General features: G+C 47.7%; 1 protein-coding gene across 1 annotated transcript in view; it reads left to right on the top strand.

Moving 5' to 3' along the window:
• The first annotated feature begins 1,506 nt into the window (after nt 1–1,506).
• The window catches only part of PDLIM1 (PDZ and LIM domain 1), a 43,720-nt gene continuing 29,064 nt past the window's right edge, over nt 1,507–16,162 (top strand). The window contains exons 1-2 of the mRNA XM_027899218.1: nt 1,507–1,654; nt 13,854–14,005. Of these exons, the coding sequence (XP_027755019.1) occupies nt 1,559–1,654; nt 13,854–14,005 (248 nt within the window). The 5' untranslated portion in view covers nt 1,507–1,558. The remainder of the gene's footprint in view (nt 1,655–13,853; nt 14,006–16,162) is intronic.

Below are 16,162 nucleotides of genomic sequence, written 5' to 3'. Positions count from 1 at the left end.
GGTATTTCACAAGGAGTTTTAACTTCTTGGAGACCTCTACCTCAAACTGAGCCAAAATTGAGCAACAGATTCAAACTGTGGTGATGTGACCGGATAGCCCAGCAGACAGATAACATCGCGGCTGTGCTCACAATGATTTTAGGAAGCCAAACTATAAACAAGCCCATCCTAAAACCAAACTACGAGGACAACAAAAGCCTCAAACTATTTTATATGTCTTTAGAAAGCGCATAGACACAAGCCCATTTTTCTGTTTTGCAGGTTACCTTATATAAAAGCTAAAGAGCAGCCTGGCTATGGCTTTGCTGCATTCACAAGCACTTCTCACCTTTGGTTTACAGCATCCTGGACAGGGAGGGGAGAGAGACTCATCTATAGCTGCTGAATGTGGGTATTTATTGATGTCATGCTCTATGCTAATCTAAGGTAAGGAACACGCTAGAAATGATTTTGTGAGTGAAGAGAGGGCAAGATGACCCAGCAGTGTGCCACAGTCCTCTAGAAGTCCTGCACACCCTGTGGGAAAGGAGATTTCAGTGTCACTTTCTTTCTTCACTGCCAGGAGATGTGTAATGATGTGGTTGAAGAACTACTTCTCTCTAATAGAGATTAATAGTCTGGACACATGGACCCTGGAAAGAAAAAAACTGTGAAATGACAAGTTAAGGTAGGAAAATTAAGGCAGACAAGAAAGGGGACTGCAGAAGCAAGGGTGGGCCTTGCAATGGGATCATTAATAGCCATCCATGTCTTCTAGGACCAGTAGCTGGGTGACCCCTGTCACCCCTGCTTGCTGACTTCTCCATGCTCCCCAGCTGTGGCTGAATCCCTGCCTCCGCAGAAGCCTTGAGCTGTGGCTCACTGATGTTCTGCTTGTGGGTGAGCTTATTTATTAACTAAATAAGCAGCAATGCTTGAACTCAAGTTGTAAACGCCAGCACTGTTGCTGTAACCAACCTCTCCCACCCTGTCCATCATCAGAGTAGTGCGGGCTTAACATGCAACTGGAACAACTTATTTTTCCTGAATCACAGCTGAGAAGGTTAACTGAAAAAACCATATAGAAGAATTCCTTTTGTTAGTGGTACCATGCTTAAGGGGCTAGATATAAACAAACCACTGCCTAAAGCAGTGATGAACCTGGGATAAATTAGCAGAAAGATAATACCCTTACAAGGCTCCGCCCTCACTCATCAATTCCTGGATGGGAAACTGCACGCCAAGGCCGCTTATTTCCATCGCCCCCAGAGTTAACACTGCTCCAGGGTGGAGCAGGCCGAGACATATTTGCCTGGGAGATGCTGCACCGGGGCACTCCTGCGTGCGGTTGGCCGCCGGGGGCTTGTCCTGCCTGCGGGCCGCGGTCAGTTCCGCCGCGGGCGGCTGAGGGGCCGAGACACCGCGATTCCTACTCGGGAGAGGCGGCAGGAGCCGCAGGGCGGCGGGGCGCTCGGCTCCCCCGGGGCGGGGCGGTGCCGGCGGGGCGGGCCGTGGGCGGGCGAGCCGTGCCGGTACAGGCGGCGGCGCTGCCGGGGGATCCGAGAGGTGCAGCGCGCACATGGGGACGCATCGCATCGTGCTGTCGGGCCCCGGGCCCTGGGGCTTCCGCCTGGTGGGCGGCCGAGACTTCGAGCAGCCCCTCGCCATCTCCCGGGTAGGGCGGGCGGCGCTGGGGGCGGCCGGGGCCGGGGCCGGGGCCGGGGTCTGGGTCTGGGTCTGGGTCTGGGTCTGGGTCTGGGTCTGGGTCTGGTCGGGCTGGCAGGTGGCACAACAGCAGGGTTGGTGACAGAGCCGTTGCGGGAGGGTGTGTGTGTGTGTGTGTGTGTGTGTGGATTGTCTTTTTCTCTTCCCCCCCCCCCCCCCCCCAGTTATTTTGGTTTTTTTGCGGGCGGGGAGGGGGTGGGGGGAGAGAGTTAACGAAGAAATCCGTGGTGGCCCACTCAGCCCCTTCACCTGGAACAGACTGGGATCTTTCCTTCCCACCGAATCTTCCTCTTCAGCCTGTCCGTAGGGAGCCCCTCGGCGCAGGCAGTGGGAATCTCCTCAGCCCCGCCAGCCCTGAGTCGGGTTTGGCTGCCCAACCCGTGGGAATCCGACTCACCGAGGTGGGTTGAATGCTCGCCTGCCTTTGCTTGCCATGTATAGTTAGCAGTCTTTGTTTACAGAAGCCATGTTAAGGTGCTTTAAGTGCCTCTGCCCGACTCTGTTCGAAGTCCCTCTTGTCCCCCTCCTTTAAAGATAAATTAGTTAGGAAATGACAAAATTTTGCATCTAAACGATTACCGAATCGTATCTTGATTTTCCCTGCTCCACTCGAGCACTTGCCCGTGGAACGCCAGGGCTCGGTTCAGGCTGCCTCTCTTTCCTGTCCCCGCCTGCCCCCGGGTGCACGCAGGTGCTCGGCCGGGCTGTTGCTGGCCGGGAGCTGGGCCCTGTCCCTGCAGGCCGACAGGAGCACCGGCACCCCTGTGGGGCAGTGAGCCCCAAGCTCCCTGTGCCTTCCTGGCTTGGCACAGTGGGGTGCGCTGCTCAGAGTCTTGTCAGGGCTGGCTGCAGGCCTCTCCTAGGGGAGAAGGAATGAAGGAATTGCTCAAAAACCAACAGCGTCCATCGAGCTGCTGAGAGCATTGGGTGCCGCCACCATGGTACAATTCTGATGTGCCCGCAGGCCCCAGGTGAGGAAAGGCTGTGGGAAGTGGAATACACAAGAACTTCTGTGAAGTGCTTTTACAGAAGACCAGGATGGTCAAACTTGTGAATTTTCATAAATGCCTTCTGCCACAGGGTCTCCTGCCATGGGGTTGTACATCCTGAAGGACCTCAGGTGCTATGGGTAAAGCTGCCAGCTCCAGGAAGGACACAGCTGGCAAGTGCTGTTAAACCCACAGAGGGAGGGAAATTTACTAGTTTTCTATGTAATCTCCTTCAATCACAGTAATAATGGCTCATTTTTCTAAAGCATTTTTGGAACATGAAAGCAGCTTTAGTATGGAGGAAGTGATATTTACTTCATTGTTATGGTAATTAGTACTATTTCCTTCCAGCAAAAGACTCAGGCAAAAGTGTGTCTGAAGCCCTACCTCACTGCTGTTACCTCTTCTTGGTCGCCTTTGTCAGTGCTTATAGGCACATACCAAGGGACATAGATCAGCTAAGTGGCAAAAATAACCGCTCATGAGAAATTGTGGCCCTGGAGACTAAAATGTAATAAAAGAGCCTCTCTGGTGGTGGTGACGTAAATGCTGACAATTAGCAGCTCTTATCAGGGCTTTCTCTTGTTGCCCCTCTGACATTTTTAATTTCCCCTCCAAGACTTCAGGTGATTAATCTTTCCTGTGGCTTGCTCCTAAGGGTCCTAGGTTTGTCCCCTTTGGCAGGTCCTTCTTTTACCATGTAAAAAATTATCCAGTTTTGACCTGTTTTAAAGAATGTGATCCTCCTTGTGTGGTGACTTTACAAGGCTATAACTTTGTTATTCTTGCTTATTTCATTTGGTACCTGTGCTCCCACCAGAGACCTTTTTGGGCACAGAGCCCTCCTTCCCTAGCAGGATGGAGTGAGCTTTGGCTGTAGGACTGGATTCTACCGAGGGTTATGAGGGCCTTGGTCCCACTGAGGTGTGATATGGGGGGCTACCTGAGGGGAGCAAGAAGGTGTGGAGGCTGTAAGCTGTGATAAGAGCATTGTTCTAGGAGCAGGGGGTCTTGTGGCTATCCCTCCTCAGCACTTGCAAGTTTGCTTTGTGCTGCAGTAGTAGGAGGTGTGTCAGTGCACAGATATGCTCGTAGGGAGCACTGTTAGCAGGGGTGCACAGGGCTGCCTGCCCCAGGCCAGGTGTGTTTTGTGGATTGCTCCGGGGAGTAGGATCCTCCTGCCACTGACCGCTGAGAGCACTGCAATTCAGGTATGCCATGTATGGGATAAGTCCCCTTGCACGTAGCCAGTGGAGCCTGTCTCTGCCTCATTCAGGGCTACCTGTCTTATTGACACACTGATGGGGTTACCGTACTGCTCCAGGTGTGTGCTGGCATGGTGGGGTGCCAGGAAAGAGACATCCATGCAGTCTTGGGCCTGAACTGGGTGTCTTGCAGCTCTCTTTGAACCAAGTGCCTAAATTCAGCCTGCGTTGCCTGCCAGGAGCTCAGATTTGGTTTCTGGCAGCATCATCCTGATGGTGAGCTGTTGAGCTTATCTTGGTATTTATGGCCCTCATCACCAAGGTACCTCAGCTCCTTGCTAGTGGCTTATGGCTTCTTAAGCTCACCTATGGTGATGTAAGGAGGATTTATCCCAGTCATGTTGGTAGGAGGCAGCACCGCTTGAGTTGCCAAGGCATCTCATTCTCCAAAGGAACTCTTTGGAGCTCGGTGTTGTAGTCCTGGCTCCAAGGAGGATGAGGAGCACTGGTGCCGTGAGCATGGGAGCCAGCAGAGCAGCATGGCCAAGCATGATGCTTCTGGGTGACAGCAGCTGCATGGCGGCAATGCCTGCTTGTGCCTTAGGAGAGCAGCAGATGAAAGATTGTGGCATTTCCACAGCTGCTCTATCTTGTCTCTTGTCACTGTCCTACCTCCCTTTCCACTTGAAATGTGTGTTCAAAGCTGCTTCAGGCTCAAACACATCACAAGCATCTTGTTGTGAGAATGCTTCTGGTTTCTTGGTTGTGTTGGACCAGTTCTCCCAGTGCAAGCTGTGTGGGGATTTCACAAGTGCTGCTCACGAGACTTTTTTGGGGAGTTTCCCTTCTCTTTGGGAGGCATGCCTCACAGATATTTCTGGCTTACGTTTCTTTTCAAAACTGCAGGATTCTGTTGGATCCTTTATAACAGTCTTTGTTCAGAAAAATAAAAACTAAACTTGTGTTGATCAGTGTGATGTACCCTGTCTGCTGGATTGCCTTCCAGGAGTAGGAAAGTCTTTATCACTCTTTGGGTGATACTGTATAGTGAGTCACTGGGGTAGAATTTGAAAAAAGCTCTTTCTGAGCTGTGGATGGACACGATACAGGATAATAGTTTCTGTAGAGCTGACCTATGCACAGGGTAGTTCCCAGTTAAATCCCATTGAGGCTGGTGGAGCTGATGGAGGAAGCAAGCAGCATGTTTTATGAGGACAGAGGTTGATGAAATGGAGCTGTCTGAAAAGCAGTGCAGTTGACAGACCCCAGCCCTCAGGTAACATGAGCTTCTGCCTGTTTGGTTGCATTTGATTTTGATGAACATTGGGGCTTTTTGTTTCCAGTTGAATGCATACATGAAACTGTAAACCCTTGTTATTGAGATTATTTTTGTGGTTTGTGGTAGTGATCTTGAACATTTGACCCAAAATATGGGTAGAGTGGAGTTTTGCTCTGTTTTGTCATGTCAGAAATCTCCCAGCCCCATTAAGGAATGGTGTCTCTCAGAGTCTGTGAAACTGGACACTTTTTTTATAAAAGCGAGCAATTTTCCAGTGAAAAAGTGGTTTCAAGACAGACCACTTATGCAAATAGATTAAAAAAAATGAAATCCCAACATAATGCTCGTTGCAATAATATGAATTCATCCCTGTTTAGTTTGATGTTTTATCTATTCATGGTATTTTAAAAGCTTAGAATTTATATAAAGTACAGAATTGGATCATAATTGGGTGTTTGAGTGTGGGGTTTTTTTTAAGCATGGACCTCTGAACCAGCTTTATAAAATTAAAGCTTGATTTAGTGATAAAACTGGACTTAATAGTCTGAAAGCAAGCATGGACCTGAATCCTGTGGTGTAAAAAGACATGAGGTTTAGCTTTGGTACTGGCTCATGTCCTTACCCTGTCAGCCAGTCACCCTGGTAGGAAGCAGCTGAGCCAAGGCATCCCAAAGCCACTGATGAGAGAGAGCCCCAGTGGTGTGGGACATGTTGTTGATGAGCAGCTCTTGTGAGGGTGGAGACCATCCTCCCTCTGGAGCATGTCAGGGCTCAGCTGAGTGGCACAAGCAGCGGGAGCTGGGCTGCAGTCTGTTCCCCAGGTGGGAAAAAAGACTGTGGCTGCAGGTTATTTTTCTGAGACATAGGGAGAGCTGCTTTACAGGGAGGCCACTGCTCTGAGAGGGGAGCTGGAATGCCTCTCCTCTGCCAAAGGAAACATGGGGTGTGGTGGATGTGATAGGATTTAGGGTTGGGCTGGCTTTCCTCCTCAGCCTGGGGAGCCTTGGCTGGACCCCATTGTGCACACCTATGGCTGCACTTCTTCTGCCACACTGTCCAGCTTTTACAAATGTCTGTAACTGCAAACACCAGCACTGTGCTTGGATCTTGTTCTGAGGCTGGCTGGGCAGAGGGAGACAGCTGGGGAAAGCTGCTGGGGTTTATAGGAAGGTGATGGTGGCTGTGTTTCCTGCTCTGATGTTTACTCTTGTGCTGCTGTTCCTGGCTGCTGGGTGGGGTGAAGGGCTGTGGCAGTACCAGCCCTGCTGTGCTGTGCCACACTGCCCAGGGTGCTGGGCAGAGCTGCTCCAGAACCAGACAGCTGATAAGTACCTGTGGAACACTGGTCCTTAGGGTCACCTGCCAAGAGCTTCTGGCCCTGCAGAAGTATTGGGTTGATGTTTAGAGGATGAGATGATGCCTTGTGCCTTTGCTCAGAGGGAGTCCTGTCTGGTCTGTCTGAGCACATCAGGCATGGAGAACAGAGGTTGTGCCCCTACAGACTTTGAAGTCAAGTGTCAACCCTGGCAGTTTCCTGGGCAGCTGCTACAGCTGGGAAGGCCTGTGCTTCAAAGATAGAAATGGCTGCTGAGAAGAGGAAAATACTTTTCTGATCTCCCTGGCTGCCAGGATTTGGATGAGAAGAAATCATCCTTAATTTTAGCAAGGGCAAAGCAGCAGAAGTTCCTTGTGGTAAATGCAGAGTACTTTGGGGCACAGGACAGGCTTGGTCTTTTCCCGTCCTGTTTCCTGAGTCTTAGGGGGCAGTTTTATCTTGGAAATACCTTCTGAAAGAATTGGGATGTTAATTAAACTCCTTCTACCAGAGTTACATGCAGGAGCAGTATCCTTGTCTCTCCTAGGAGCCAGGGTTGTATTTTCTACAGTTCACCTTTTCAGACCAATTTGTTATGCAGCAGCTTGATGTCACCCAAACTTTGGAATTCCCTTTTCTCTGTGCCTCTTGTTTGTGACCACTATAATCTCTGTTGGTGGTGTCTGACCCACCTTGTTCTGGATTAGTTCCCTAAAGAACCTAAAGAGAGAACTCCACATGTGAAAGGAATGTTCAAGCCCCAGCCTTATGTGAGACAAAAGTAAATATTGGACCTCATAGGAGAAAGTCCTTTTTGTTCCCTAAACTGCTTGTTCCCAGATGTCAAGTTATGTGTGGTTGCAGGCTTCTTGGTACTTTTTGTTCTCAAAAATCAGTTTGTCCATCAGGAAATGTAGTTGGTTTGGAAAATTAATTGGATTTGAAGGGTGTGTCATGAAAATGATTATTTTTTCTTTTCAGTATAAACAGGGAAATTATAGGAGGCCTTAACTGCATAAACAGTTGATGTTGTTCCGGACAGTGACACAGTATCTTAGATAGTTGCTGTTTACTGGACATGTTGATTTATTTAGAGGATGAAATAAACCATCAGGAAAAGCTCAGCTGTTTTTGAGGTGTTGTAAGAATTGTTTTGTTTGTTTTAATGTGGGGCATGTTGCAAAACAAGCAGTGAGGCTGAGTAACTCCTTGATTTTCTGAGCAAATAATCTCACCTAAATCTTTCTATACTGCCTTACTGAGGTCAGCTCTCTCTGTGCAGTATCTGATGCCTTCCCCTTTCTGTGTTAATAGTACTCGTCTGGCTGTCAGGGTAGGATGTGAAGGCAGGCAGGAGGGTGAGGGCTGGGCTGCAAGAGGAGCTTGTGCAGTGGAAGCCCAGACCCCACTTGGGTGGGCTGATGCTCAGGGGTTTCACCAGCCAGAGGTATATCTCCCTTCCCCTTATTCTCTCTTGGTGATGCTGTGGTCTAGGCCAGCATAACCAGTGAGATTTGGGCTGCAGCTGTGTTGGACTACAATGGTGCAGAGAGTGGGAGCAGCTTTGAAGGGAGATCTCCTGGAACCAGTTGTAAGGAACGGGATTGTCATTCCCCCTCCCCTGAAGAGAAAGGGTGGGGAACGTGCTTGCCTGAATTTTCTCATAGCCTCTGATCTCTGCTGACCCAGCTGCATGCTTTTGCTGGGAGAAATTGTGACTGCTTAGCATAATACTCCAGCGCTGAGGACATTACTCATGGTAAAAGAGCAGTGTGTGTGGGTGGGGAGGATTAAACTGAATGTCAGAGATGTCTTGTTATCACTCGTGGCCTTGGGAGAATGTTGCTGCATGTCTGTCATGTCCAACAAAGGCCCAGCTGGGTTTTCCTCTCAAGTGCACATAGGTGCAGTTTCTCCAGATCTTTTTCTTGGCTGATGTTAATTTTGTCTCTTCATCACTTCTTGCAATGTGTGTGTAGGTGTGGAGTGACGGGTGATGCTGGAGGCTGTAGGGTCTGTGAGAAACTGTGAAGAGATGACAGAAGGAGCAAGTAGTGTGTTGGAAGGGATGAGGGGAGAAGGCCAGAAAGAATTGAATGAATTTTAGACCCACCCAGCTGTCTTTATACACGGAGCTGCATTATACTGCTTTTCATAGAAATGCTTCCCACCCTTCCTCTCTCTCATTTGCTGTGGGCAGCAGCTTCCCTTGGTATACCCACTGCTGCCTCTTGGATCCTTGCCTGCAGAAGGAAAACAGGCACCTTTAATCCCTGTCCAGGGACTGCAAAGCTTGTTAGGTAGAGTGAATGGAGGGATTGCATCAAATGTAAAATGTGGTTTTGTTTGGCAAGCTCTGGGACAGACAGAAGTTTTTTAGAGAGGTCCCGGGAGCTGGATAAGCAGCCAAATGTGTCTCCCTCTGCTAAATCAAAGTGTTTTCTGTTGTAAATGCGCTTGCGACAGCCAGCAAACTGCCTGAGTTCAGACAGACATCTGAACTTTGCAAAGTCCTGGTGGTGCTGCCAAGGTGGAGCCCAAAGTGTGTGTATGAGGGGGCAGTGTATATATACATACAGATATATATTCACACACCTGTGTGTGTGTGCACGTGTCCACAAAGCTTCACTTTGCAGTCTAAGGAAATAATGTAGGCTTTTCTTGTATCCAAACCAATCCTGAGTCTGTGGGACCTCTATTAAAAAGAGGGGTCCAAGCCTATAACTGGTCTAAACTGTTAATCTGCTACGTTGAGTTTTGCATGAGTAAAGAGTGCACAATCAAGCCCATGGATTATGGGGATTGACTGTTTCTTCCATGTGGTGGCTCGTGTCTGAGCTGGTGTCAAGGGTGTAGTTTGATGTGCCTGGTTTTAAGTATTTAGATTATTTTTGTAGTAGCCTAGATTTCTTAACACAGAACACCAACCAAAAAGAGAATTACCATAAGCACACACTGTTGAGCTCTGGGACCTCTTCTGGATACAGTATGAAGCAGTGCTGCTCTGCCTGTCTCAGCATTGTCTGTTCATCAGTGAAATGACCTAATGGCAGTGTTACCCAATTGCCTGGGAGCAGTCACCTCAAGGTAGGGCATGGCTCCCTTCCAAAGGAAGCCCTTGGGCATGATGTTAGAAGGTGTGCAGAGCTTTATTCACCCGCCCGTAGTGTCCCTGGAACTGGGAGGCTCTTGGTGACTTGTGATGCTGCCCAAGTCCCATCTGCCAGAGGCAGCTCAAACCCAGAGGAGGAAGCCCAAGCCAGTCAGGGAGCTATTTTAAAGGAGATAAGGGGCTGTGCCTTTGCACGAGGTGTGATTTGGACAAAGTAGTGTTTGCTGATTTTGTTCCTTGTGGTATCTTTCACACCTCCTTGCCTTTCCATGCAGAAGTGCAGCTGTATCTGCTCATACTGGGCCTGTACAAGGTGTGCAAGGCACTGCCTGCTGTCCCCTTGTCCCCTGCTGGTGTCTGCTCCATGCTCAGTCAAGAGCAAAGGGTAAGGAAAGAGGTTGGGCCAGAGCTTTAGATCACGTGAGAGTGGGAGCAAAGCAGTTTCAGCTGGTGCAAAATGTGCTGGATTCCTGTGAGCCCGAATGCATTTGTTCATTTATGGAGTCCTTTGTGTAAGCTGGCTGATAGCTGTCAGTGCTCTGAGCACCTCTGAGCCTGCCCATCCTGCTGCTTCCCATGGACCAGGGAGGCATGTGACAAAAATAAAAGCAGGAAAAGGTCTTCCCAGTGGCAGCTCTGTGCTCCTCACTTAATAACAGAAACGCCTTTTACTTTCCTGACTTAAATGGTAGGTGAGCAAATATCAAAAGCAGCGTTGACAGCACTGAGATAAGCCCAGGCCCTGCTGCGAGGGGGGAAGGGAACATTATTAGTAGCTGTTAATCATCCTAAAAGGGTGGGGGATGGGTTACCTCCGGTACCCTGCCCTTGTGCAGACATGTTTCCTATGAGCAGTCCTGGCAGGGATTACGAGCTGGATGTTGCAGTGCAGCAGTTTGTGGAAGGTTGCATTTCAGGGCAAGTTATTTCCAGAATGAAGAAGCTGGATTTTAAAACATTTCCTTTTGGCAAATTCACTTATCCTTTTTATTACTGTGCATCCTTGTAGCTTCCCCTTAGGGAAGAGATTTGGGTGGTACCTGAGTGAATGTAATAGCCCTTGTGCTACCTGATGGAGAAGAGCACTCATATTTCAAATTCCTCTGAAGTGGACACAGAAGGGGAACTGACACCACAAGCACTGGCAAAGTGCTGAGGTATTACTGTGAATGCTCATCCTTGGGGGCTCTAGGAGTTTATTCAATAGGCTTCAGTATTTCAGTGTCCCTGGCTCCTCTGGCTTAGCTCTTCCTGGTGGTACAGGATAATTTCTAGCAGCCTACCACATATTGTGTAGATTATCAGTCTTGAAATGTAAGATGTTTAGCTGAGTCTCCAGCAGTGTTCCAGCGCTGGCGTGAATCCACTGTTATTCTTGACCCTTTGGCAGTTTTGTCTGATTGAAAATGAGTCATGGTAATAAGTGTGCTGAGCTTGGGGTTAGTAATGTGCCCCTCTCCCTCCTTTGGTACCAGAGGAAATAAATGCACCAGGAAACCAAGTGATGTGGTTAAGGCCCAGCAGCCAGGGTGGGACCCACACTGTGTCTCGTGCAACAGGAGGACAGGTCCTTAGGGATATGTCTTAGACAGCTCCCAAGTCTAGTGGGACTATGATCAACTTTCAGAGCTCAGGGTTTCTTCACGGCTCCTAGCTGTCCCTGTGTGCTGGTTTTGGCTGGGATAGAGTTCATTTTCTTCACAGCTGGTATGTGTCGGTGTTTTGGATTTGTGCTGAACACAGCATTGATAATATAGAGATGTTTTTGTTATTGCTGAGCAGGGCTTGCACAGAGCCAAGGCCTTTTCTGCTTTTTTTGTACTGCCACGCTGGTGAGGAGGCTGAGGGTGGAGGGGAGACTGGGTGGAGACACAGCTGGGACATCTGACTGCAGCTGATCAAAGGGATATTCCGTACCATATGGCATCATGCTCAGTTATATTAAGAGGGGAAAGAAGGTAGAAGGGAGTGTTGTTTGGAGTTAATGGCTTTTGTCTTTCTAAGTAACCCTAAGGTGTGATGGAGCCCTGTGCTCCTGGAGATGGGTGAACACCTGCCCATGGGAAGCAGTGAATTAATTTCTTGTTTTGCTTTGCTTGCATGAGCAGCTTTTGCTTTACCTTTCAAACTGTCTGTATCTCAACCCAGGAGTATTTTCATTTCTACTCTTTGGATTCTCTCCCTGGTCCTGCTGGTGGGGAGTGGTTAACAAGTGTGTTGTTTAGTTGCTGGATGGGGTTGAACTATGACACCTTGTCACAAGGTTTACAGAAGGTACTCTCAAGGCAGTGCATCCAGTGGAGTGGCTGCAGATTACACTCAGTGGCCTCGATAGGCCACCAGTCAACTGCAGGCTGCAGCTTGGGAGGCGATGATCTTGACATTTAAAGCAGATTTTCTACATCCATCTGGTGCCTTGTCTGGTCTTTTCAGCAGTACTTCCTCTTGTCAGTTCATGACCACTTGCAGCATTAGAAGTGGTGTTCAGGTATCCACCCACTATTTGTTTGATCCATCTGAAGCTCTTTGGATTAATGTTGAACACTTTGGTCAACCTTGGACATCTGTGATACATGTCTGAGTCCTTCCCCTTTCTGTGAAATACTGTCCTAGTAGAGAGGTGAAAAAAGAGAAGCATATTGTGATCTTTCTTCTGGTTAGGGAAAATACCCCCACCACAGCTGTGAGGGGATGTGCTGAAAACCTCGGTTTCAGCCCAGGGAAAAGAGTAATTGTAATTGCTGCTAATGTGTGACACTTCTAGAAGGGGAGTGTGTTCCTCGGGGCAGTGATTTGCCAACCAAACCCACATTAGGAGAGATCTCTAAATCTTGTGAACAATGTTTGTTTATGTCTGACAGCTCTGCTGGGTTTGCTCAGCTGCTTTCCAGCATGCTGAAACCTAGCATGAATGCATAGAACGAATACCACTTGCAGTGGACTCATAAACGAGGTATGTCTCAGCTGCAAGGCATGTTTTAATATGTACTCGTGTGGGAGCAATGCACTCTTCTCATTTCCTCTGCCTATTAAATAATTGATGAAAGCCCACAGAAATCATTACAATCCTTCCACAAAGGCATTAAAACTGCAGAAAATCTTATATACTGCTTGCAAAGCCACAAATATGACATTATTCACTCTCCACCTAAGCAGTACATTTGGTCCGAAGAGGTCTCAGTTGTTAGGAGGACACATCTTTAGAAGAAGTAGGGAAAAATGAGCCATTCGTTTAGTTGATTTTCTTGAAAATGCCAAGTTTTAGCTGGGACCTTTTAATTTGTGGTGTCATAGCAATGACATTGCTGCATAGTGTCTTCTATGTGGGATCTCAATGAGATTACCCCAAGCTCCTTCCATCAGTCGTTTCTCAGGCGGAGCACAGCACCTCTCTAGCAGTGCAGTGGTGTATCTGGAAAGCAAAGCACCATGCATGGAGAGGAAAGGGAGATGTAATGTGGCAGAAGGTATCATGGTGAGCTGTGGTCAGGCTGGGGGTGATGTTTCTACTTTTTCAAAACTATTGTCAGCTTGTGGTTTAAAGATGAAGTTTCTGATGCCTTTCTCCCTTCCATTCTGCTCATTAGATCACACACTGCTTTGGGATTGGTCTTGCTGGAGTCAGTGAGTGTGTGTTGCACCTGTTCCTGGGCAAAACCAGTTTATTACAACTAAAGAAGCAATCCAAAATCTTGAGCCCAAACCTTTCTTCCAGGGAATGAAACAGATGAGATTGTGAGGCAGGCAAAGGTGTTTATGACTGGCATTGACTGTATTACAGTGAGTCTGATACTTTTCTGTCACCTCTGTTCTTAGAGGTTTGGACTTCTGGCTGTCCTCAGAACCTTGTTCCAGAGAGTACTTCTCTGTCCAGCACGGAGTTGCTTTCTGGATGGTCTTGCTCTCTAGCATGAAATCAATTGCCTTGAGTGAAAATATGGTTTTTTAAAAAAAAAATTTACCTGTTGTTTCCTCTCCAAATTTGTATCTGTGGGTGACCCAAAAAAAAAAAAAAAAAAAAAAACACCAAAAAAACCTAACAAAAAAACAACCAACAACTTACCCCTAACTATTGCTGAGGAATATCTAATAGACCCAGATAGATTTCTGCTGAGAATTTACTTTAGTTTTCAACTCTTTGCTTCCAGGTACAAGTGGCAGAAACCACAATTTCTCCAACTGTTTTTCAGATGTTGCTGTGGAAAGCTCCTCACTGGAAAGTCCATTCACTCCTTTTGTTTTCTCTTAGGTGACTCCAGGTAGCAAAGCTGCAATAGCCAACTTGTGTATAGGAGACCAGATCATAGCCATTGATGGAGTGAACACAGAGAACATGACACACCTTGAGGCTCAGAACAAAATCAAGGGTTGCACAGATGAACTCACTCTGACAGTCAGCAGGTACGTTGCTGAGCAAGAATGGGGATGGATAGAGGGAGGGTTACAGGGTGGGCAGTAGCTGTGTTTTGGTTTGACGGTAGACCTCTCCGGCTGGTTTAATTTGACCTCTTAGTGCTTTGTCTGGCAGGTGCTGGCTAGCAAGAGGAAACTGCATTTCATCCTTTAATCCTAATGCTGCTTGCATTTGCTGCACTTGACCTTACAAAAGCAACCTTTCAAGTGAGGAATTGGCTGATAATTTGTGGCAGTCTCTCAGCTCATTCTGTAGCTCCTGACATCGAGAAATCAAAGATGGTCTCATGAAAATTTCACTCATAGCAGAGGAGGTACAAGACGACCTTCCTTCCTGTTGCTCTGATGTAGCAGTTAAAGTATATGGTTGTGTGTTGTTCCAAGTGATTAATTGCCTGGTTTCTGGCACCGAGAGACTCAGAAATGTACATTTTGAAGCCTCCTGATCAAACAGCACTGTCAGTGCTAAACAGTGATAACCCAGGGTGCAGCAAGGTGCCTGTTAGGCATCAATCTCTCCAAGTCCTGAAAAACTAAAGGAAGCTGACAGCTGAGCCACAGTCTCTGTCACTAATGTAGAGCACAGGCTGACTTCAGCCTTCCCACTATCTTGAACTGCAGAGAAATGGACAGCTTCATTCCTTTCCCTTACCATGCTTTATTTTTGGACCATCTTTGTAAAGAGAAGAAATGGAGATAGGAAGGCAGGGGTCTGCTTTGCACTGACCTGTTGCTACTTAAAAGAGCTGGAGCCTGGTTTTTAATTTTTTGTTTTAGTTTTTTTGTGGGTTTAATTATTATTTTTTGAGGATGCTTGGTATTTATCCTTCCTTTTGGTTTGAATTGCAGCCAAGGGTGCCAGCACTTCTCAAAGTCAGATGGTAGATACAGTGTTGGCATCTGGAGTGAGTTTTTCCCATGCCTACCTTCCCCCAGGGAAGGTAGGGGCAGTTTCGGGGCAGATGCAGAGGAAGTGCTTTCAAAAGGAGTGCAAAAGCATGCCTTGAGTGACACAGTGGTTCAGTTGTTCAGGGCTTTTCTGTGATAAACAGAAGTCTTTTACCACAGCTTGGACAATGCCAGGAGTTCAGGAGGCATTTCCCAGTTCAGGAAGAAGCAATGGGTCTTGGCCAAAAAAAGCCTGATGGTTCATTGAGGGAATTCACAGAGGGAAGAGCAGATCACAGTGCAAGCAGTGTGAATGGAGGATGAGCTTTGCAGCAGCCTGTTAACCCCAGAATTTCTCATACTGGCCTCAAATTTGGCAGCCTCTAATCTTCCTGCAAAGGAGTGCTTCTTTTCCTCTCTAAAATATCCAGCTGCTTGACTTACAAACCAGTGTCATGTGGTTCTGGCTGGGAGAGAGGAAGGGTGGCAAGAGTTCTTTCAGCCTGCAGGCGAGTTCACTCGTACAGATCATTGAGTCTGTAAAATGTGTTTGCTAATGTTAATTACAAAGTCATTAACTTTATAGCTACCCCATGCACATTTCATTGGCCTTGGGTGTGGAAGCTGCCCAGGGAGAGATTTCTAGCTGGATATGCAGCTGTGTAAAACTGTGCAGAGGCTCTGGGTTTGCACAGCTTAACTCTTTTATAACCTCCTTTCAATGAGGGAGCATGAGCGTGTGCTGGCTCTTCTGCTGCTGTACTGATTGCTGAGTATTGATGACAGAGTAGCCAAGAAGATTGTCAAGACTGCAAGGATGTGAAAGCAACGATCTGACCGCTTGCCACTGCTTTATATAAAATGTATGTTCATCATGTTGTCTTTCCTGGTTGTACTCTTTTGAGTATATTTTATCTCTAGTGCCCAGTTGTCTCCTAGGTTCCTACTCCACTGTGTTGTCCTAAACGCAGCTGTACTCAGTGGTCAGAGTAGTTGGCTGAGTATGAAAAGGAAAATATATAATTTGCACTTCAACACCACCAACTTGAGGTTGTGGTCTCCATGCTGTGCAGTTGTAGCTCGTTACCCAAATTAGTTGTACAAGGAGCTTGTGCTGGCACAGACCATTGGTCTGACAGGACAGCCGCTCTGTGGGCTGGAGCATCACACACAGCTGGCACTGAGGATGTGCCCAGCTGGGCCAGGTTTTCTGGAGTGAAAAGTCTTCCAGTCCTTCTTTTCTACTCATCGTTGTAG

Source organism: Empidonax traillii, unplaced genomic scaffold (genome assembly GCF_003031625.1).
Source record: "Empidonax traillii isolate 1590-97213 ecotype Southwest subspecies unplaced genomic scaffold, ASM303162v1 scaffold651:size361119, whole genome shotgun sequence".
NCBI classification, from domain to species: Eukaryota; Metazoa; Chordata; class Aves; order Passeriformes; family Tyrannidae; genus Empidonax; species Empidonax traillii.
The sequence above is the reverse complement of the archived record's forward strand: the minus strand, read 5'-3'. Positions and strand labels throughout refer to the sequence as shown.